Source organism: Octopus bimaculoides, chromosome 22 (assembly GCF_046866305.1).
Source record: "Octopus bimaculoides isolate indiv1 chromosome 22, ASM4686630v1, whole genome shotgun sequence".
NCBI classification, from domain to species: Eukaryota; Metazoa; Mollusca; class Cephalopoda; order Octopoda; family Octopodidae; genus Octopus; species Octopus bimaculoides.
In genome coordinates, this window is record NC_142949.1 from 21,731,678 (window position 1) to 21,756,366 (window position 24,689).

At 35.5% G+C, this 24,689-nt stretch overlaps 1 protein-coding gene across 1 annotated transcript; it reads right to left on the bottom strand.

Moving 5' to 3' along the window:
- Positions 1-440: 440 nt before the first annotated feature.
- Positions 441-19,555, bottom strand: LOC106867314 (nuclear migration protein nudC). The gene is made up of 10 exons (XM_014912152.3): positions 19,446-19,555; positions 15,033-15,104; positions 13,103-13,318; positions 10,982-11,029; positions 9,689-9,814; positions 8,109-8,177; positions 6,711-6,836; positions 5,504-5,587; positions 2,396-2,514; positions 441-712 (listed from the first exon to the last, which is right to left on the bottom strand). The coding sequence occupies exons 1-10, from the start codon at positions 19,527-19,529 to the stop codon at positions 661-663; spliced, it is 996 nt and encodes a 331-aa protein (XP_014767638.1). The 5' UTR covers positions 19,530-19,555; the 3' UTR covers positions 441-660.
- Positions 19,556-24,689: the final 5,134 nt, after the last annotated feature.

Genomic DNA, 24,689 nt, shown 5'->3' on the forward strand with positions numbered 1-24,689 from the left:
GATGGCACTTTAAGAACATCTTCCCACTCAATCTATACAAAGAAAATACACAAAAAGCTGCAATACCCAATCCCCAAACATTTGGCAGCAGTGCAGACTACATGCAATAAGTGCACTGGAACTGTAATTGTTGCATTTTGATGAGATACATCATCTCCATCTTAAACACTGAAATTGTGGGATTCATCACTTCTTCACAATTCTCAGCTGAGCAAGGTGGCTCAGTGGACAACACCCAGTCATGTAGTTAACCACTTGCATTTCTATTTGCTATGTTTGCATGGGTCAAATGAAATTATGTTCGAGGTGGGATGTTCTATGGACAGCTCAATCAAAACTGTCCTGGAATTGAATAACTTCACAACCTGAACATTAAAAATAATCAAATATTTGTAAAACAAATCAGAAATTTGAGTTTAGAGAAAAATTAAGTTCTTGAATAATTTTTCAATTTAAGTTTTAATTGAACAGTAAAATATTCAAAACAAGCAAATATAGACATTTCAAAAGAAAATAAAGGTCTAGGGAGAATGCTTATTTCTATGGGATTGTTTTGTATTTTTCTTTCTTAGAAATCAATGTAGAATATTTTGCCTTACTGGTTGTGGTCAGTGTTTGAGTAAGGCAGCTGCAAGATAGTCTAGTTGATGGAATAAAAACTTAAGAAAATTTACATTTTGAAAAGTCCATTTCAGGATGTTGTTGTTGAAATCTATAAAAGAAAGAAAAAAATAAATAAATAAAATAATCGCAAAGTGTGAATGAAGTTACAATGTTTATAACACTTCAAAATTGTTAGATCAATTTGTGTATCACTCCCAAGCCACTACAAAGTCTAGTAAAGATTGTACATCTCTGCATCATCACCATCGTTTTAACATCCACTTTTTCAAGTTTGCATGGGTTAGAGATCATCAAGGTAGATGACCTTCCTGTTACCATCACTCTTGCCTTGTTTTCCAAACAATGTAATATTTCCCTGTAGCCAGACAACTTTTTGTGGAAGATTGGAAATGAATGACCCTACTTACATCATGATGATGATGCTCTATTTACCACTTTCATGCAATGTCAAACATACAGCAGGTTTCTTTCAGTATCCATCTACCAAATCCACTTATAAGGCTTTAGTTTGAGTACTCAGCTCATGATTGTAAGGTCATGAATTCAATTCCCAGCGACACGTCTCCTTGAGCAAGACACTTTATTTCATATCTCTCCAATTCACTCAGCTGGCAAAAATGAGTAGTGCAATGTATTTGAAAGGGCCAGCCTTGTTACACTCTGTGTCACATTGAATCTCCCTGAGAACTACGTTAAGGGTACATTAAGTGGAATGTTCACCCACATGCATGTTAATTTCACAAGCAGGTTGTTCTATTGATCGGATCAATTGGAACCCTCATTGTCATAATCGATGGAGCGCCATTATATATATTGTATGAAGGATCGTGGATAAAGCCAGAACAATGCGAAATAAATGCAAGGTAAATCACAACAAAACAAACATGTGAATTAATGTAGACTTACCTTATACTGACCCCATTTTCAAGAGACAAATGTTGCCGATGTGCAGAAAGGTGTTGTTATAGCAACCAGCTAGCTGCTGTGTTGCCTTGATGTGCACTGTGAATTCCCGGGTCTGGCATTTCCGTAGATGCTTTTTCATGGAAGTTTCTGCCTGCATGTGTTCGTTAATGCGTATATATGCAGTTTTCTGGTCGTGCTTCCTATGTAGCATGCACCACATTTGCTAACACATCCTACGTAGGAAGCATGACAAGAAAAGTGCACATACGCATTATGGAAGACATACAAGCAGACACTTCCATGAAGAAACACCTCCAGAAATGCCAGACCCCAGGAATTCACGGTGCACATCAAGGCAACACAGTGAAACAGGGAGCAACCTTAGAATCTCTGAAGCCATCCTCATACACCAAAAGAAACCCAAAATTAACAACAGATGAGAGTTACAGGAAGCTAGCTGATTGCTATAGCAATGTCTATTTCTTAAAAATGGGGTCATAACCCCTTAATATTGAATACAAGTCTACATTAATTCACATATTTGTTTTCTTGTGATTTACCTTACATTTATTTTGCATTGTTTTGGCCTTACCCACGATCCTTTATACAATATATATATATGAGAGTGTTGAATGGTTCCAGGCTGAAAAAATAGTAATAGACACTTGCACAAGATGCCATGGAAGTAGTATCAAACCTAAAACAATGTGGTTGGGAAGCAACCCTAGACATTCTCTTAAAAAGACAGGATGTTCATGGTTGGATTACCTTTGGTTATTGGCCTGCTTAATTAAGGCCAACAACATCAACAACCAAACAATGATGAAAATTATTTCAATATTTTTTTTTTATAAAAACAACTTACTTTTTAAGTATTTCTTGTTTCTTTTGATCTTCTGATGTTGGCAAACCCATCTCTTTCTGTCTTTGGTCATACATCATTTTTTCAACCATGGCTCGAGTTTCACCATCTAAATCAGATAACTTGAAAGAGACAGAAGAAAAAAAACCATCAATTGCCATAAATTGGTGGCTCCTTCTTTAATCATTTCTTACACATTTAATAAAAAACAAAAAAAGCTACACCAAAAATATACGATAAATCTATACATTTTACACTACTACTACTACTACTACTACTACTAAGGCAGTGAGCTGGCAGAATTTTTAAAATGCTAGACAAAATGCTGCTAAGCCTTTCATCCTTTCAGGATCAATAAAATAAATACCAGTTAAGTATTGGGATCATGGTAATCAACTTACTCTTCCCCCGAAACCTACTTGCCTTGTGCCAAAATTTGGATGAATTATTATTATTATTATTATTAATGAGACTATGCAAAAAGAGAAGAGGAAAATGAATTTTAAAATTCACAAGATTTCATTGGCTGAAAATTTTAAGCTCTTTTCATTTTATTCCAAATATGTATTTTACAATAATCATTAGTAATGAGTCCATGTGCTTCTAGGCTTTCTCCCTGTAGCGCCTTGGAGGCAAGTGTCTGCTACTGTAGCATTAGACTGCACAATGCCTTCTGAGTGAAATTTGGTAGATGGAAACTGTATGAAGAGTCAGTGACTGAGTGTATTTTTTGTTTCCAAGTGTTTTCCTACTGACACTGCTTGAGCAGCAGTGATGTTATGTTCAGCAGTTTGTCATACATAGACAAGTGGAATAAGGGTTAACATCCATAAAGACATCTTCCCGTAGAATACTGTTTAAAGAAATCATATCCATCCCATGCCAGCATAGTAAATAAAAATGGTCACAATGATAATGAGGATGACATAGAAGCTCATAAAAGTCAGTTTATCTTTTACCTTTTACTTGTGGCCACACTTGAGCACCACCTCAAATTTTTTTAGTTGGATGAATTGACCCCAGTACTTTTTTTTTACGCCTGGTACTTATTCTATTAGTATCTTTTGCTGAACCACTAAGTTACAGAGACATAAATACACCAACACTGGCTGTCAAGTGGTAATGGGGGGGACACAAACGCAGACACACATACATAGATATATATATAAACATATATAAATACGACGGGCTTCTTTCAACTTCCATCAACCAAATCCACTCACAAGGCTTTGGTCAGCCTGAGGCTATAGTGAAAGACACTTGCCTAAGGTGCCACACGATGGGGCTAAAGCCAGAACCATGTGGTTGGGAAGCAAGCATCTTACCACACAGCCACTCCTCCACCTATGTCAAAACTTGCAATATAATTTCATGCAACTGAGCTAGTTAAAAACCAAAACAATAAAGAAAAGCTAAACAACAAAATAAAACAAAGACATAACTATGTAGGGTTTGTTGCCAACAATATAACTAGATCCTTGATGTACCTGATGTTTAACTCTTTTGATACTAACCCACCTGAAACAGTTCTTGGTTCTACAATACAAACTCCGTTTTAAAGTGATCTAAATTAAAACTTTGCATCAAAACTTTATGTTACCAGTTTCATAATGATTCAATCAGTACATTTCCAGTACTGTGTCATGTATACGATTTGTGAAAATGAACCAGTATTTACATGTGAGAGATGAGAGGCAGATAAATTTTCTTCTACCGGTGCATAACCATGTGTAGATGAAAATGGCACTCCATTTGTGAACCTCAATTATAACAGGTACATGGGCAGTGTGGATCGGCTGAACCAAATGATGAGTTATTATCTGGCTGGGAGACCGGGTAATAAATGGTGGCGATACCTGGCTTGGTATATAGTAAACATGAGCATTGTAAATACATTTATATTATATACCAAATCAGGAGGGGCTCGCAAGTGGTGCAACCCTCTGTAGTTCCAAGCAGATGTAGCAACACAGTTGAGGGCAGGTTATTCTTCCAAAAAAAAAAAAATAACTGCAGGAAGGAAAAGCAAAACCTGCCAGAGAGATGTCCCTCTGAGTTCAGCCGATCTCCATAAATTAGAAAAAATCAGGGGTCATAAAAGACAGTGCCGTGAATATCTACATCAACGAAGAAAAACTCCCAGTGGATGACCAGTTGAAACTTTTTTCCAATGTGCATTCTGCAAGGTTGCAGTATGTAGAGTGGTATGTTTTATAACTTTCCATGATAGAAATATTGTGTGGTTGGCGTTAGGAAGGGCATCCAGCTGTAGAAACTCTGCCAAATCAGACTGGAGCCTGGTGTTGCCATCCGGTTTCACCAGTCCTCAGTCAAATCATCCAACCCATGCTAGCATGGAAAGCAGACGTTAAACGATGATGATGATGATGATGATGATTGTATATATATATATATGTATGTATGATTAGATTGTATAAATATTTTTCAAATTTACTTTGTTTTACTTTTTATTTACTTGTAAATTTTAATTTGCCTGTAAGGTAGGTGATAAGTTTTGATTTAATTTCTATTGTAAATCTTTATTATATGTGTATTCATGTATGTGTGTGAGTATATTTCATTTAGTTGATGTATTTAATTTTCTAGTTTTCTTCAAAAACAAATTCCAGTATTTCAGTTTATTTTACCTTTATGGTACACCTGTTCTGTGCATTAAATTCAACTGATAATCTAGTGATGTGCACAATTCTTCTATATTAAAATTTTGTTGCATACCCAATTGACTATTAGCTGATGACTCATTTTTTTCTATGGTCATGTTTAAACAAAATTTCAACATTTTTATATTTTGCTCAGTTTACCTGGATTTACCTGTAATTAGAGTTACTTTGAGACAAAAGTTATGCAATAGAATTGATTAAGGACCCTTTCTTCAATTATGTTCTAAATATCACATTAATATGTTGATAAGTAAAAAAGTTACAGTTGTTTAATGAAGCTAATCTAAATTCATGATTATTTTAGAATTTAACTGAAACTCATGTTTACTCAATCAGAAACACAATTTTACAGACATAACTCAAGCAAAACAGAAATTTACATTATGTAACAATAGAGAAGCTTTATGGAGAAAGTATTCTAACTTCTTACTTTGGAATTTTCAGGTTGAACTTTCTGAGTATCAATTTCTGGGTCAGTGTCAACAAGTTTGGACCACCATTCCATCTTGTTTACCTAAAAATATAGAAAATGGAAGAAATTATTCTTTTATATCAACTAAAAGTTTAATCCTTAAGCATTTCAACTGCTATATCCAGCCAAAATATTCTAGATGCTTTATGTTCAAACACACCAATCCTACATTATCATTTTAAAACTTAACAATTATTTCACCAAAATCGCAAAATTACAAAATAATGCATGATTAATTCAAAACAATGTGAATCAGCTTTATATTTGACACAATGTGAATGGTAAAGGATTTTTTTTCAGTTTGACATTGAGTTTTGTTTGCCATTTTTGTTAAAATAGAATATGAAGAAGGAACTCCATATGAGCCCAACCAGTAATAAGAAATTCAATTGTTTACATATGGAAGTTGGCACAAGGAATCAAAAATGTTAGAAATTTTTTTTGCAATTTCATAATCTTACCATAATTTGTTTAGGTACCACGATGTTTAAGCTGTGTATCTGTTGGTTTCTTCTCTAATCCACAGATGTGCTGTGTCTCCTTCCTCTGTCTTTACTACAGAAACTACAGTGGCCTCTGCTCCACAGAGCTGGATGATCTTGTTTCACCTCTAACAAGGCACTACTCTATTGCTCATCCCTCTCTTTCTCTTATCCCCATATTGTGTCTGCTCTCCAGGCTCTGCACTAACCACTGTTCAGTCCTTCCCCTCCTAGAAAGGTAGCAGAATTGGAAAAGAAACTCCAGGTATGGAAACAAAACCTGGAATCAAAGGGCCTTAAACTTAACCTAGCAAAGACCAAAGTTGTGGTTACCAAATAAAAAAAAAAAAATAGATAGGACTCTCCTGTCAGGGAAATGGCCCTGCTCAATATGTAGGAAAGGTGTTTAACCATGGGGAAATATTACTTTGATTGGAAACTGGTGAGGGTTGGCAACATGAAGGGCATCCAGCTGTAGTTCAAGAAATTCTGTCTAATCCATGCAAGCATGGAAAAGTGGAAGCAATGTTGTTGGTTCCTCGACAGGTAGCCCAATGCCTTAATCATTAACTCACTTTATCTTGACGTTTTATTTATGATACAAAAAAATTAATTATTGAGTAAATAGAAACCATCTAGTTGTGATAAAAAAGAGAAATTATGTCAATGCAACAATATCTTACTTTGTCCATGCTCACAACAATATTCTTATTGTCTTCAATTGTCCAGGTACTTTCTTCAATTTTGATTTCCTTTGACAAAGCACCATTAATGATTGGTGGCTGTCCTTGGACCCCAACTGTTAGATGCTGTGGAGAGAGAGAAGAAAACAAGAGAGATTATTATAAGTTATCACAGCTACACATATATAATAGAAAAATTACTAGACCAGAGGAACCACAAGTGATCTCATCTACTGATTTTAAGAGAAAAGGGGATGCAGTTGTGACTTTATGCCCCTCCCACACACACTTAAATGTTAGTAAGTTCTTTTACTGGTTTCAGCCATGCTGGAGCATTGCCTTGAAGGGATTTATTTCTATTGAACCCCCAGTACACTTTTTAAGGAACAACTATGTTAACTTTAAGTTACATCCCTATTTGCATAATAAATATCACAAAACTGTTTTTTACATCTGTTGTTTTTCATGATAGCATAAGTTAAATGAATTGATATCACTGAGGTTATTATTTTGCTGTTGGATATCTTCCCTGCTGCTAACCTTATTTCAAGTAAAGGATCTCTTTATTTTACATCTTCAAAAGCATAGAGCCAGTAGACAAATTATTGGCAAGAAAATGATAAAACTTCACCACTTGTAGTATAGTGCTTTTTTTTTTTTACGTGGAATATGTAGGATGTAGACATTCACAAAGACATGTGTATGCACACAACAGGTCCAGTTCCCATCTACTTGTGCACTCGGACTGAACCCAAAACCATGTGGTTGCAAAGTGAATAGCTTAACCACATGGTTAAGCCATACCCAAGTAAACAGTGTGGCTAAGAGAAGAGCCTGTGTAATTTTAACTACACTAAAACTGGATGGGGTCCAACTAGGCCAGCCACAAAGTCATGACTAGCAGTCCTGCAATTGTTCCATCTCCATGTTTTCTCTCAAGAGTGACACAACCATTTTCAAGGAACCACATAAAAGACACCATTTCGAGCGTGGCCGTTTTCGTGCCGGTGACACATAAAAGCACCCACTACACTCTCTGAGTGGTTGGCGTTAGGAAGTGCATCCAGCTGTAGAAACTCTGCCAAATTAGATTGGAGCCTGGTGTAGCCATCCGGTTGCACCAGTCCTCAGTCAAATCGTCCAACCCATGCTAGCATGGAAAGCGGACGTTAAACGATGATGATGGTGATGGTGATGATGATGGTGGTGGTGGTGGTGATGGTGGTGATGGTGATGGTGATGATGGTGGTGGTGGCGGTGGCGGTGGTGACGACGACGACGACGACGACGATGATGATGGTGATGATGATGATGATGATGACTTCAAATCTTATCATTTGAACAAAATAAAACTTACAGCAGCCTAATTTACTTAGCATCAACAATATCCAGTCTTACCTTTTTCTGTATTTTACAAGTAACATGTTTGCCTTTGAGAGGATATGAAACTTTGACAGGAACCCTCAACTGAAATGAAAGTAACAAAAATAATTTTAAAAAGCATTGAATAAAATATATTTCTTTTACTCTTTTACTTGTTTCAATCATTTCACTGTGGCCATGTTGGAGCATTGCCTTGAAGAGTTTTAGTAGAACAAATCGACACCAGGACTTATCTCTTAAGCCTAGTAGTTATTCTATCAGTCTCTTTTGCCAAACTACTAAGTTATGATGACATAAAACACACCAACACTTGTTGCCAGGCAGTGATGGGGAGACAAAATGACACAAAGACATGACAGAAGTAAACAGACACCCTTATAATCATTAAAATTTCTTTAAATCTGAAATTATACATTCAAATTATTTATTAATTGTTATAATGTGAATATGAATCCCTCACACTCCACCAGCTCTGATCAACCATTCCTCAAAATTGCTCCCCAGACCATCACAGGATAGCTGCCATGTTTCATTGTTGGCTGCAATCTTTTGACATCAAATTCTTGATCACAGAGTCTTCAGACCCACACTCAACCACTGTCAGAAAATATAGCAAATCTGGACTCATCAGAGAATATGACAGTGTCCCAAAATGCTAGTGGCCTCTCCACCATCTCACTGGCTCAATCTTTTCTCCACTTGATGTTGGCTGGTCGAAGAAGTGGCTTCCTTCTTGCTGCTCTGCCATAGTAACCAAGTTTGTGGAGATACCTGACAGCTGTTCTGGGACTGACATTAACTTGTTCAGCTATGTCAGAGGCCTTGCAATGAAGATTATCCTCCACACTTCTCTTAGCAAAGAGAAGGGTCCTGTCAGAGGGCCCTGGTTGATCAGGGCGAGGTGACATGGATTCCTTCTCTCTGGTGAATTGCATAATCACTCGATTAACTGGAGAAAGCAGGATCCCAAGGTTTTCTGCGATTTTATGCTATGTCCACCTTCAAAATGACCCACAATACAGCCTCTTCGAAATTCAAATAGTTCCAAGGCTACATGGCACAATTAAACAGTCACATATAGAACCTGAAATATGAAAATGTCTATTAATAAAAAATATAAACTTTTACAAGTTAGAATAAACATAAAACGATGTTTTATGGGATTGCCTACTTACTTCTGTCATGTCTGTATGTGTGTGTGTGTGTATGTGTGTAACAAGGCTTTGTTTGGCCCAAGATTACAGTAGAAAACACTTGCTCAAGGTGCCACATAGTGGGACTGAACCTGAAACCATATGGTTGGGAAGCAAGCTTCTTACCACACAGCCATACCTGTGCCTACATAATGAAAAAGCTACAAGGCATGTGCTGTAGAGAATTCTAAGAGTAAGAATTATGTATATTGTTTAATAAAAACATCAGCTACATGATATAGAAGAATTGAATTACAGACTGAAAACTAAGCTTGTAAATCCTGAAAATAATTTCAGATTATATTTATTTGGGATTAAACAAGTGATTATGTAAAGAAGAAAATAAATAAACTATTATAAACCCTACAGACAAAATCAAATTTTAAATGGTTATTTTCTCACCTCTATATCAGCAAGTGTTTGTGTCCATTTATAATCTGGCAAGTCAGCTCCATTACCAGCATTTGGTTTCATTTTGTCACTCTTTACTTTATCTTCTCCTTCTTCATGTTCTCCTTCCATATCATCCTGGGTTCAGGAAACACAGGAAAATAAGAAAAGCATCAAAATTTTATTTTCAAGATTTATGGAAGTGAATTCAATTCAAATTAAATCACATTTTGACAGCTATTTTAATCACTTTTCTCATACATAAAATGCTAACTTCTCTATATGAATTTTCAGTTTAATCTGAAATTATTTTCTAAAACACTGCTAGGAATTAGCATTAATCCTTCAGCACTCAGATCACTCTGTCAATTGTATTGCTTATTTATTCACATTCTTTTCATTAATCATGCATTATCTTAGAGCTTCAAGAATTTTGATATAATTGTTTATTTTTAAAATGACATTGTAGGGTAGGTGTAAAAGATGGGATCTGGCTGATGTGAACATAAAACAGGAAGAGTATTTGGGCCAGATATGGTTGGTTTGAATGCTAAAGGGTTAATTCTTTTCTTGATAACATTTCTAATAAAATACAGTGAAAATAATCAAAACACGTGCTCTCTGAGATAATACCATTCAAAGAACCATCATCAGATGAATGGCTAAAAAGAGGTTTGTTAGTAACATTGGTGATAATGGAGACAGATGAATAAAACTGGAAAGATATGATTAAAGTGGTATGGATGTGAAATGGTGTTTATATAAATATCACATCACATGATAGACTTCATCTATTACCAGGGAATATTTCAACAAAACAACAGCAAACAGCTGATGAAAGTTAAAGATAAAAGTGAGATACTAATGGAACTTATCATTTACATTGTTGTTGCTTTGTTTTATACAAGCTGCTCCAAGTCTCACTTAGAAACTTCAAGTAGCAGCAAGTCAAACATTTTATTATAGAGGTTATTTATGATTAGCAATGATATATTGCAGGGAAAGGAGACCAGAATCTGTTGAATTTGTAATATTTCAGCTTTGAAAGAGTTTTAAAAGAATCAAGTAGAGCTAACACATTGCTAAATCTAGAATATATTTTCTTTTCGGGTAATGCTGAAAATCTTTGAAATATCATCTTCAGCTTCTAAATATCAGTTTGTGCTCCAGTCTATCAATTATGCTGTTAGAGGTACTTTATTGATAAATTTTGTGGACTAACTCAGTAATGGCAAGGTATAGAAATCAAACATTGCAAATCAACAGAAAAGAGAATGAAAAGAGTGATTAGGAAAAATAACTTACATTTTCATCAGTTTTGCTTTCATCCCCATTAGTTACTTTTTTCTTTTGCTATAAGGAAAATACAAAAATTTTAATTTTAATGACAAAAACTAAATATCAGAAAAGAATTAACACAGAACAATTTGAAATACACCAGTAAAACCATGAACTTGAAAATTATCACTAATTACAGAAATATCTGAAATTTTTTTTTTTTTAAACACTAAAATTATGTCCTATATTGGATGCAATCCTTTAAAACCAAGTCATGTGTTGTGTTGAGCTTTTGAAATAGTTATTCTTGTTGTTGTTGTTGGGGATCTTCTAAACCCATCAAGGTGGTAATTTAAGCACATTGAAATTATAGGAAACACCCACAAAATGAAAACGGCAGTTAAATACAAGCAATTTCCAAGAACCCTAACACGCATCATAAAATAGCCAGTATTTAGGTTAGGTTACTTTGATGATAAAAAATTAAACAAGAGATAACTCTGCCTTTGGGGAGGATGTCAGACTTATAAATAGATATTTAAAAAAATTGAAAGTGACTCACAACAGTTGGGTAAATCAAAGGATGTAACAATTTAACCCTTTAGCATTTAAACCATCCATATTCAGCCCAAATATTCTACTTGTTTTATGTTCAAACTGGCCAGATCTGGCATCTCACACTTACCCTGTGTCATTCTAAAAACATACAATTATATCATTGAAATTTGATAATTTTTGATGATAATTTTTTGACCGATGGATAAAAAATTTCGGAAAGTTACTTCGCAAAGAGTTACCTCCCTTGTCAACGTATCCTAGGAATGTGCAGTGTTTACATTCCAGTTTGGAGAAAATCAATTAAAAAATACAGCCGTTATAATCGTTTATATGCACACACAGACAGAGCGGGGTTTATATTATAGATATAGGACGTGCGTCTTTCAGTTTCCACCTACCAAATTCACTCATAGCTTTGGCTGGCCCGAGGCTATAGTAGAAGACACTTATCCAAGATGCCACGCAGTGGAACTAAACCCGGAACCATGTGGTTGTTAAGCAAGCTACTTACTACACAGCCTCTCCTGTGCCTATATATATATATATATATATATATATATATATATACACACACACACACACATTTGTGTGTATTTATATATATATTTTTATGTACGTGTGGATATATGTAGATATATGCATATAAATATATATTTGTGTGTGTATATATATATGTATATATATATTTGTGTGTGTATATATGTGTGTGTGTGTGTGTGTGTGTGTATATATTTATAAGTGCTATATTGAGCCTAAATTGTTTCAAACACAAGCCTGAGACTGTACCAAGTGATGGCATTCCATCACCATTAGAACCAAAAACTTTGAAGCCATCAGAATAAAAAAAGGACAAAATCAAACGACAGGAGAGAAAGGCTCGACAAAATCAACTTTGTTTGCCACCCAGACTGCCATGCAGTCAATGCCATCAACTCTTCTATGAAAGAACGGGTCTACTTAGTCATCAACGCCATCGCCATAAAGGAAGCGTTCAGCAAAAAATACTTGGATACAAGATAAAGCCAACGACAATAACCATCTGCTACATCCCATGATTTGGCCTTTCCTTGGGCTTGTCAATGACAGACGTCCAGCAGGGACATAGTAGCCAATTTCCCCATCAATGATATATATAGAATGTCAGTGTCTATCCAGGCCCTGCTGTAGCAGATAGCCAGTGGGTTTCTTATCTAAAGACATGAGACACACACACACTGCATTATTTCCAACTTCCATTTACCAAAACCAAAGCTTTGGTTGGCCCAGGGCTATAGTAGAAGACACTTGCTTAAGTTAACACACAGTAAATAGAGCCCAAAAACATGTGGTTGCAAAGCAAATATTGTAACCACATAGCCATTCCTCCACACACATGCACATTAACCCAGCATGACCAGGGTTGTAATGATTAAAACAAACTTAAGGACATCTGGCAGATTTATGCATGGTTTGTATCTATTAAAGTCAACATAAGGTTACAATGGAAGACACTTGCCCAAGGTGCCACACAGTGGAATCAAGTGTTGAAGCATGTGGTTACACAGCAAACTTCTTAACCACACAACAGCTTAAAGATTAAATTTTACATACATTGTCTATTTCCTTCTGTAGTTGTTCCGCTTCTTCATCAGTGATTTCTTTCACTTTGGACTCCCTTGCTGCTTTTTCTGCCGCCTCCTTAGCCTTTCTTTCAGCGGCTCTCTTTTTCTCTTCAGCAGCTCTCCTCTTCTCTTCAGCCTTTTGTTTCTTTTCATCTTGATAGTAGATGCTCTTGGTTTTATAATAATTAAATTTCTCCATCACCATCTACAATGAAACAATGTGTAGTAGTAGTAGTAAATAATTTAAGTAGAGGTTACAATAACCACCTTAAGGGATAGAAAATATGTTTTGGAAGAATAACACGTAATAACCTAACGATATGTCTTTTTTACCCCTGACGAGATTTTGCCTAATAAAATGTTTTAATTACTAGAATTTAATTCTTTTGGGCAAAATCAAAACTGCTGTAAGAGAACATGTTGAATATTTGCAGTTAATAAATTATATTAATGCTACTTCTCCATTTTCTGGATTTTAATTTAAATAATAATAATAATAATAAACCTTTCTACCATTGGCACAAGGCCTGAAATTTGCGGGGAGAGAGTTAGTTGATTACATCAATCCCAGTGCTCAACTGGTACTTATTTCATCAACCCCGAAAGGATGAAAGCAAAGTCAACCTCGGCAGAATTTGAACACAGAACATAAAGAAAGACGAAATGCCGCTAAGCATTTTGCCCAGCATGCTAACGATTCTGTCAGCTGGCCACCTTAATAATAATAATAATTCTTTTTACTTTTGGTACAAAACCTGAAATTTGAATGGAAGGGACCAGTCAATTACATCAACTCCAGTACTCATCATCATCATGTGCTTTAAATCCGAGTTTTGTCCCTGTTAACAGGGGTGACCAGATCTACCTCAATGCCATAGCCACCGCCTTCACACCATCTTGCCTGGTTTTGGGCGTCCTCCCTTCTCAAGCCAAGAAAGGAGTTCTTCAAAGCTTTCTTTTGTTAAGAATAAATTTTGGTCTACCATAACTGAAGAGCGCTTAAATTCCTTATTCATATTGTCTCTAGAAAATGACATTGCAAAGAAGCCATCATATGACAAAACTGTTGCTACAAAAAACAGAAAAAAAGAGTTTTGTCTTTGCAATGCGATATTATAAGTTTGATACTGTTCTCATCAAATTCTGAATTATTCATCAATTCTGAGAAAGACTTGAACCTTTTCGCAATCTGCTCATATGGGTCCATCCTCTTGCTTAACTTGAATTCATAACAAAGAGATGAAACAAATACCACAAGGTATCTAATCTGATGCTCTAGTGCCAAATTAGGCAACATTTCCACCAATTCATTGAGCATTCAAGTTGACATATTTCCTAAAGTAGTCATTCAAATTTCACAAATAAGGTACCAAAATGTTTCTTTTTTGATGCTCTCCAAGAAAAATACTTTCAAAAATTCATAGTGATACTAAATTGGAAAACTATAATAAAAACTGAAAAATGAAAATCAGAGTTATCTCTCAACTGTTATCATTGTCTCAATAAGCGAGACAACAGTAAAAAGCTGACATTGCTGATCATACCAGTACATGATGGATTCTCCATCAATTTCAACAATGAGCATTCAATTGTTCTATCAGCTGTATATATTTCAGACTCATTAACATGGCTGAGTATTCCACAGGCATGAGTGTCCTTAATGCAAATCAGGATGACATAATATATATGATCAGACCAATCAAAGATGTATAATGCATCTGAAGGGTTCTCATGCAGTTTCCTTCAATCTAATTTCGTTCATAAAGCTTGAATCAACCAGAGCTTACACTAAAGACACTTGCCCCAAGCTGCCTTTCAATGGAGTCAAACCCAAGACCTTAGCATTGGGAAGTGAAATTAATACCACTACAATATGTAAAATTACTTCAAATGAATTCCAAAAATAATCTCATACAAACCTTCTCAGCAGTTTCTGATTGACTATAAAAATCTGTTTTTCGGACGAGAAAATGGAAAAAGTAATCCATCAACTGTCAAGAAAGAAAAAAAAAGATTTCTGATTAATTTTGTTTTTAAAGCAGTCTGGAGGAAACAATGCTATCAGATTAGAAGACTAATGTCATAAAAACATCTTAGTAAAATACTTGCTACTGGGAACAGACTTGGAGGCATTGGTGTGCAAGTCCTAGGCCCTTTCTATCATCAAGCACTGAGCAGGCTTGATGACACTTGTTTATTATGATACTAGCAATAATGAAATTCTCTTTCAAGGATAACTCTAACTTACATTGGCATACCTCTCTGAATGAACCAGGAAAACAGACTAGGTGTTTTTATTAGACGAACAACCTTGTGTGTGTGAGTGCATATATTTTCTATTTCTTTTACTTGTTTCAGTCATTTGACTGTGGCCATGCTGGAGCACCGCCTTTAGTCGAGCAAATCGACCCCAGGACTTATTCTTTGGAAGCCTAGTACTTATTCTATCGGTCTTTTGCCGAACCGCTAAGTTACAGGGACAAACACAGACACACAAACATATACACACACATACATATATATATATATATATATATATATATATATATATATACGACAGGCTTCATTCAGTTTCTGTCTACCAAATCCACTCACAAGGCTTTGGTCGGCCCGAGGCTATAGTAGAAGGCACTTGCCCAAGGTGTCACGCAGTGGGACTGAACCCGGAACAATGTGGTTGGTAAGCAAGCTACTTACCACACAGTCACTCCTGCGCCTACATATATCATATATATGTATATTATATATACTAAAAATATCATAAAAATTAGAATTGGGAATCAAATGTGGAATATTATTCAGTGGCTATCAGAAAACTACCCAGAGGGCAGTCTTTCTGCTAGTACATTCTAAATATATATATATATATATATATATATATATATATCCTCAATACCGGATGAACCAAGAGCCCAACATGAGGTGCAGATGAGAGCAGCAGAATCAAACACCCTTATACACCAAATGGACCAACAGCTGGGACAAAGGCACATACAGGAGTGGTGATGTGAAACACCCCAAACTGAGGAAATCAGAAAGACCATGGTAGTGCACCAGCATGACCACAGCTGCATGGCTGAAACAAGTAAAAGAGTATATATATATGTATACATATATATATATATATATATATATATATATATATATATATATTATCTAGTACATGTAAGTCACAGTATGTGCTTGTATAATGTCTAATACATACATTTCCACAATTTCCAACCAATTTTCACCAAACTTTACACACACTTTACTTATGTCCCAAGGATGGTCATGCTCTAAATATTTTGCCCAGAGCTCCCACATAAATGGACCTAAATGGACATAGTTATTTTTGTATGTAGTGTCTTCCATACTTTTTTAATCTTTTTAAGAAAGTGAAAGGATTTTGTCTATTTATTTTGACTGTCCACCTGCCACAGTAATTAATTTGACTAGAAACATTGTACGCAATGAATATCCAATACCAAGCAATCTTAATCTCCATATTTAAACTGCATTTAACTTCAACAAGCTTACCTTCACCTTGAAAGGTGATGTTCCCTTCTCTCTCTTCTATTTGTTGATACCTTTATTTACCTACCAATGCGTTGTTTCACTTTAAGGATGCTTATTTACCTATCTGACATTTCGACTGTTGACCATTGTTTCAAATACGTTTTAGCATTGTCTTTCTCACCTTTTTTAAACAATCACATGATTCATCCCAAAGAATCAACCTTTAAATAAGAGTTTTGCTTCCACTAGCAAAAGCTATACGTCTCTTTCAGAAAGTTCCATACCAATTTAACTTTATGCAGCATTCGCTGTTAGTTTATCCGCAGGCTATGTAGGAAGACAGAATAAAGGGGCTTTTGTTAGCTTATCTCTCCAAAAAAATTGCTCCCTTTGCTGTTAAAAAAAATTAACTCACAGAGGGGAAGTTTCATCGTTTTCCTTCAATTTCATTACACCATTTATGTGGCTGTTTCTCATCGTCGTCGTTTAACGTCCACTTTCCATGCTAGCATGGGTTGGACGATTTGACTGAGGACTGGTGAAACCGGATGGCAACACCAGGCTCCAATCCAATTTGGCAGAGTTTCTACAGCTGGATGCCCTTCCTAACGCCAACCACTCAGAGTGTAGTGGGTGCTTTTACGTGTCACCCGCATGAAAACGGCCACGCTCGAAATGGTGTCTTTTATGTGCCAAAGAAATTTCGTTTTCATGTAAAAAGACTATATTTTGTAGACATTATCCATAATTTACTCCCAAAACACTTCAGTAGCTCTACTTTGCATCACTTGCAAACTTATATGTTCTAATTTGGTGAATGACGGAGTTTGATGCTGCTGCCCTTATTCCCACTTACTGCTATGAAGTTGGCTCATCTGGGACTCTTAACAATAGGAAACACACCATGTAGGTCTCTCAGCTCTTTCAGGATACTGAAGAGCTGTGGGCCTTTAAATCCCAAGCTATTGCAGTATCTGGTCCTGTACTTTGACAGCAGGGAAGGGATTTTAAGCACTATGCAATGGCACCTTGTTCTGGCGTCTGTATAACTTTCAAAGTTTGGGACAAGTCCTTCCAGGATTTTCCAGATGTATATTGCAGCAGATCTTTCCTGCCTTCATTCCAAGGAGTAAAGTCTTAACCTCTTGAGTCTTTTCAAGACATGAAAGATATGTAGTGGTATACATATGGAAGATCCAGTTATACCAATCAATAAACTGGATAGCACTGTATAGAACCAAAGACCTCATTCTGCCAAACAACCTCCAAGATTTGCAAGGTGTAGATGTGGATGTCTTCAAAGACAAATTTCTGAGATACCAGATGAACCTACATCGCTGCCGGAGACGCAAAGAAGAACAGCTACGTTCATCTTGCTACTTCATCAGAAATGGTACAGAAGAGAAACTCAAACACATTGAAAGGGGTGCTCCAGAAATACTACCACCAAATGCCAGATTCAAACATGAGGTTACAAATTCAGTGGAGTTTGGAATAGCTACTACTAACACAGGGGAGAGGAAAACAGCAAAGAATTTGTTGGGTTTTTTTTTGTTTCTTTCCTTATTTAATATTCCTGTATTTCATACAACATGAATTATAATTCTGCCCTCGTCTCTCGTCCTTCTCCAATCTACCATAACGAGGGTACCCACTACGTGGTCTCTGTAACTCGTCCTCAAATCACAACTCAATGTATTTATATTTTTATCCTCCTTCCTCACCCTGTTTAGTTAAAAGGGATACAGAGTGCCCATGACACGTGTTTTTTCAGGACTTCCGACGTTTATAGCAGGAAAAGAAAAAGCAAGCTATCCTTAAACCGGATATGTAGGTTGAATGCTGCAACCGCGTGAAGTCTAAGGAATTCAGCCTAAGAAAATAGGAAGGAAACATTGAATTATACAGTCCTAGATGTGAAAAAAAAATTTAAGATAGTAAAGAATAAAATGTTTTGAATGGTACAACAATGCACTTTAATACAAACAATGGGCTCTATACCTGTTGTAATTTAGTCATCCATAGTCTGATACGATATTTCGGAATAAAATTCCTTCTTCAGATATTCTTAGAATATCTGAAGAATATCTTAGAATAACAGGTATATATCCTATCGTTTGTATTACAGTGCATTGTAGTATCATTCAAAACTTTTTATACTTTACAAATACACAATGCTTCAACCGAACTACAATACTCTATTTTTAAGATAGATTGATAGAGACTGGAACACTGTTGATTATATGCATCTGGCCAGTAAGAGCTGGCTTGGGATTAAACAAAAAGATAATTATCTTTTTTTCTTTTTCGTTTCCGGGTAATATTGTAAACTGTAACCTGTTATTTTACTACATATAAAATTAGCCCATCAACAAGTTTGAACATGTCGTTGAAATCGGAGAAAATTTATATACATATATAATGTATTATATATATATATATTTCAATCCATCTTCTCTCATTCATATATATATATATATATATATATATATATATGACAAAATAAAATTGATGTAATCGGAGGAAAAAATACGACTCAACTCAATCGTTTTTAAGTCACCTACTTTAATTTTGTCAGGTTTCAATTTCCAACATTTTTAACGGTAATATTATAACTTATTTTCGCATAAGTAAATTTGAATGAGAAATTTTTAAGATTCGATATAAGAAATATTAGGATATAAGAAAACAAATATTGAATATAGGAACTTGTTTTTTTTTAACGAGACGATTTCGTTTAAGAGTGGCCTCAATTGAAAGCTCTCGTTGTCACAATACTAGGAATAAGTCTTCATTAAAAGTAAGCCCGTAAAGAGATAGTAATAGATTTTTACCTCTGGCACCCCTTGCTCACATTGCTGAGCCATACCCAGCAATATTCCATCGAATTTCTCCGGCTCTTTCAATTCAATCGACATGCTTCCAGCGTAGATGACTTCTTTCTAACTCTCCTGTCAGGAGTAATGAAAGGAACTTTCTCGAATTATAGACATAAATTCTGAAACACTTTTCGGCCGGAAAACGAAAATTAAATCTTCTTGTTTGTTTGTTCTTTTGTAGATATTTTCAAGAAGACAGAACTAGTCTAGATTGAAGAAATAAAAATTAACATATGATCCTATTGATTTATTATATCTTTAACTTATATTAAAATGAATAAAATTAAATTTATATAAACACTGTGAAACGCTTACAAAAATAGGTTCTGTCATATTTCCGGAACGATAAATAAAATAGTAGTTGTATATTGAGATGAATTTATATTCCCATCAAGCATCCTAAATGCGAATACAATTACAATAGATTTGAGATTTTAACAATGTTGATTCTGGATGTTGCATTTTTTAGCGTTTTAATTGCCACTAGATTATATTTTAAGAAGCATTTTCACTCTCTATCACGAATCTGCCTAATGTCTTGGGAAGATAAAACTTAAGAATTTTAGAGGACAGAATAATGTCCAAAGAGAAGTGGGAGAAGTGTGTAAACTTCCAAGGGGAATGTTTTGAAGGTAGTTAGATAAAATTTGTGAAATGTACAAAATTGTTTTTTTACGCCCAAAGATCAGATACTTTTTGAACGCATCTTGTATGAAAATACAACTTCTTTTGTTTCTTTGTTAGTGTAGTAAATTGTCTTTAGTTCCATGTCCATTGTGGATGGCAGCTAGCTTCATCTCTCAGTGACTACTCAACAGAAACAGAGTAATACAGTCTCAGTAAGTAGAGAGGGTGACAGATCTACTCTCATGCATTGATCAGCATATTGAAAGAGTTGCTCTTTGACCCAAAGAGAAAGACAGCTATTTAGCTTCACATGTTTATTTTCTTCATAACTAAATTAGGTCTTGCGTAATTAAAGGAATTCTTACTAATCAGATTTGATGACGAATGTCTCAAGAAAGATCAAGAGGTCAGCTTATTCTCATAAATTCTGGCTTAGGTATTTGATAGTTGTTTGCTACATCAGTCTCCCTCCAGGTAATTTGTTGACAAAAGATTGATATGAAAAATAGCACTGTGTGAAAATTGAAGAACATTCAATATTGGAAAAATTTCTGACAGGTGTACATGCTGTGGTAAGTGTCTTAAAAGGATTGCAGAGGTTTAGTGTGTCATGGCCATTTGCTGTGGGTAAACAAGTCAACAAATCATGAGTGATATGCTGCATGCTGAGATAGGTAAACTTTTTCTATATTTACCAAGACCATCCTGGGGGTCTTACAGAGACAAGTTGTGTCTAGAAGCAAAGGTGCATAGAGTATGATCAGCATTCCACAATTTGAAATGACATCTGACATGCGCTGAGTCAAGAAAAGGGCTAAGTAGGCACAGACATGGAAAAACAAGTCAATGAAAGCACAATATTGGAGTACATGTGTATGGTTGGGTGTAGGCATGTATGCATGTATGTATAAACCTTATCATTATCATCATTTTACGTCCATTTTCCATGCTGGCATGGGTTGGGTAGTTTGACAGGAGTTGGCTAGGCAGAAGGTAGATCAGGCTTCACTGTCAGCTTTGGTATGTTTTTTACAGCTGGATGCTCTTCCTAACACCAACTACATTGCAGAGTGAGACTGAATACTTTTTATGAGGTACCAGCACTGGCGAGATGTTTTGGCATGGTTTTTACAGCTGGATGCTCTTCAAAAATACCAACCACTTTACAGTGTGGACCAGATGCTATTTACATGACATCAGCACTGGTGGAATCACCAGGTAACTTGCAAGACAAATATCCTTTGAGAGGGAGTGAGTATTGGAGGTGGTGACCCTGTGCCAGATGATGAGAAGTTGGAGTGTGACAGAGGGATAGAAACAGATGTATTGCTGTAGAAGAGATACATAGTTACCCAGTCAGAGGGAGAGAGCAAGAGAGAGTGAGTGATGAAGAATTATTAATAATATTAATATTAATATTACTAATATTACACTTTTGTCAGCATATTTAACATAGAAACATTTATGCAATAAGAAAGGAGCCTCAACTACATGTGGTCTTAGCAAGCAAGATGTTGATGGGAAAGAGGAAATGTAAAGAGCATTGATTGAGTTATATATGCAATAAAATAAGAACTTAGCTGTTGTTTCAAAAGAACAAACAAACTTTTGGTCAAAATGAATGATATTAGGGAAATTAACGTTGAATAATATTTTTTTTTTTTCAAATATATAGAATAATGCTAAGATTGATTAATCTGCAAAAAATCTGCAAACGTCTAAAAGAGCAGTGAACAATATGTGTACATGAAAACATATGCAATGCAAGTAGTCAAAAATACATTATAAAAGCATATGCATGTGAATTAGTTGTCTTTGCAGAGTTAAGTCATTGCAGAATTAAGGCTTCACAGAATGAGTCTTTTAGGCATAAAATTTTGAACAAAATTGTGTTGTGGGTTTATGAATGTGCTAATAAATAAAAGTTTGCGAGGCAGAAAGCATAGTCAACCATATGAAATAATGTAAATGGAAGAAAGAAATATGGTATGATAAACTTGATGGGTGGTGTTGTTCTTTGCAAGAAATCAGATACTGAAATGCAAGAAAAAATAGGTGCATGCTAAGAAAAAGTTCTTGAGAGTCTATAATAGTCTAAATGTACAAATGTCCATGTGGAATGCTGGAAAAATTCAAGATATTTTAAACTTTGAGATGTAAACAAAAAGTGTGTGACTGTTGAAAAAGTTGCACTTGCTAGCTTTCATAGTTTCTGTGAGTTCTTGTGCGGACAGTAGTTATTTATCTGGATGTGCAGCTTCTGGTGCAGTTCACTTGTAGATCTTGAGAAAATGTGCAAAGGTGCAATTTGGTTATTAATGAGGTTCATTGCAGTCAGCTGCATTGGTTTGGTAGGTAGAATGTGTGTTGTTGCCAGTTGATAGTTGACTGGAATTTTGATACAGGCTGCATTTTTTTTTTTTGTTTCCCTTATTGGTCCATGAATGATAGCTTTATAAAGACTATGTATTTCAAGTTAAAAAGGGTGCATATTGGTTTTAAAAGGCAGGATTAAACTGTTTGAAGACTTCATATTCTTTGGGAATTTGATAGAGATATTTCAGACTTTGGTTTGGTATATTTTGATCATCTCCAATCATAGGGAGAAATGCAGCATTTGGTAATTTATTAAGAAGGCAATAATTATCTTAAGTCAAATGTAATAATTTTTGTGTAATTGGTTCAGAAGGTGTGCAATTCTTGTAAGTCGAGGGTCACCATGTATAACAAAAATATGATAGTTGGTCATCAGTTTACAATGGTTATGTTAATATGCATCATGTAAATGAATGAGTGAAGAACATTATTATTTATTAAGATGACCATTTATTTAATGCGATTATAATGTTAGCCATTACAATATATGAAGATATAACTTTGATAGTTTGTTTGTTGCTGCAGTAAACAAATTGTCTTTAGTTCCATGTCCATTGTGGATGGGAGCTAGCTTCATCTCTCAGTGACTACTAAAGAGAGACAGAGTAATACAGTCTCAGGAAGTAGAGAGGATGATAGATCTACTCTCGTACATAGATCATCATACTGAAACAGTTGCTCTTTGACCAGATACTGGTAAACCCCAAAAAAGAGAAAGCTACTTGGCTTCATGTGTTTTATATTCTTTGCAACTAAATTAGGTCAAGTGCAAAGAAAGGCTTTCTCCTCTCTAATCAGCTTTGACCGATGAATGCATTGAGAAAGTCCAAGTAGTTAGCTTATTCTCATAAATTTCTTAGTGCAACAGGCTGAAACAATAGGCCAATGACTTGTTAGATGTAGATTAGATTTTGAATCCTGGCTTAGGTATTTGGTAGCTGTTCGTTACAGATACCATTGATTCCAATACTTGAAAGGTACTGTTTTTACTGACCCCCAGAAGAATGAAAAGTAAATTTGTCACCAGCAGAATATGAACTCAGAACATAAAGAGCCAAGAAGTATTTCATTTGACGTTCCAATTATTCTGTCAATCCGCCGCCCTGTAAACTCTGGAAATGATCAGTCATTTTTTATGATACCATTTCTGTGTTCAAATTCCACTGAGGTTGACTTTATCTTTCATCCTTTCTGGGTCAATGAAATAAGCACTGGGGTCAACGTAATTGACTAGCTCCCCCCCCCCCTATCAGACATTCTGCTTAAAATAGAAGGGATTTATGTGATATCATTGTCGTTAAGGATTCAGTGATGGTGGCTGTCTGGTTACAATGAGATTTAACAAGGGATTCAATGTAAATCATTACACACAGACCATAGTCAGAATGAAGATCTACATTCAATAGCAGTGGCACAGCTAGAGTGTGTGCAACCCTTGAGTTTGTTCCCCCCCCCCCCACTCCAAACCCACAAGCCAATACAGGCTTATATAACAGATCCAAAAGTGCTGCCCCCATAAAGGCATTGCCCAAAGTGGAGTGAACCCTCTTCCCATTATGCTACTATTCACAGCAAGTCTGACAAAGACAATAGAGCACTGCAGTGACCCTTATGACCCAGGTAAATTTTAGTTATTCACAATTTTTCACCAGTTTATTAAAGTCAGTGAAAGAGCAGTAGCTCTCCACAAAGTACTGTCTATATAAACAGAACTCGAGGCTTGTTCTCCCTCTCCTTACATGGTAGAATGCAGCCAGTGGAACTGAATGCTACATACTCATTTCACTTGAATGAAATATTTACTGTAACTTGATACAGTTAGGATACCAATTTCCTTTCTTTTCTCTCAACGATAATTTCTGGTCACATAACATATTTGAGCCATACCATCAATTCTATAGACGTTTAGCTCAAATCTTGTTTCTTGTGAATCATGTAAATTGCTACTTTTGTCTGTATGAGTTGACTGTCTCATTCAAATCCATACATAACCATATTGAATTAGAGTATGGTTTAGGCCAGAAGAGGTCTAGGCTTTGTTGTTCTAGCTTCTGGTTGCATGAAAGAAATGAAAAAGAACTTACATACTTTATTGTTGTCTTTCATAGATTATTTCCTCCAGAATCTTGATCTGATGTTGAGTATCAGAGTAGCAGAGCACTGATTTTGTTTTTTCTTTCTTTTCCAGATCCATAA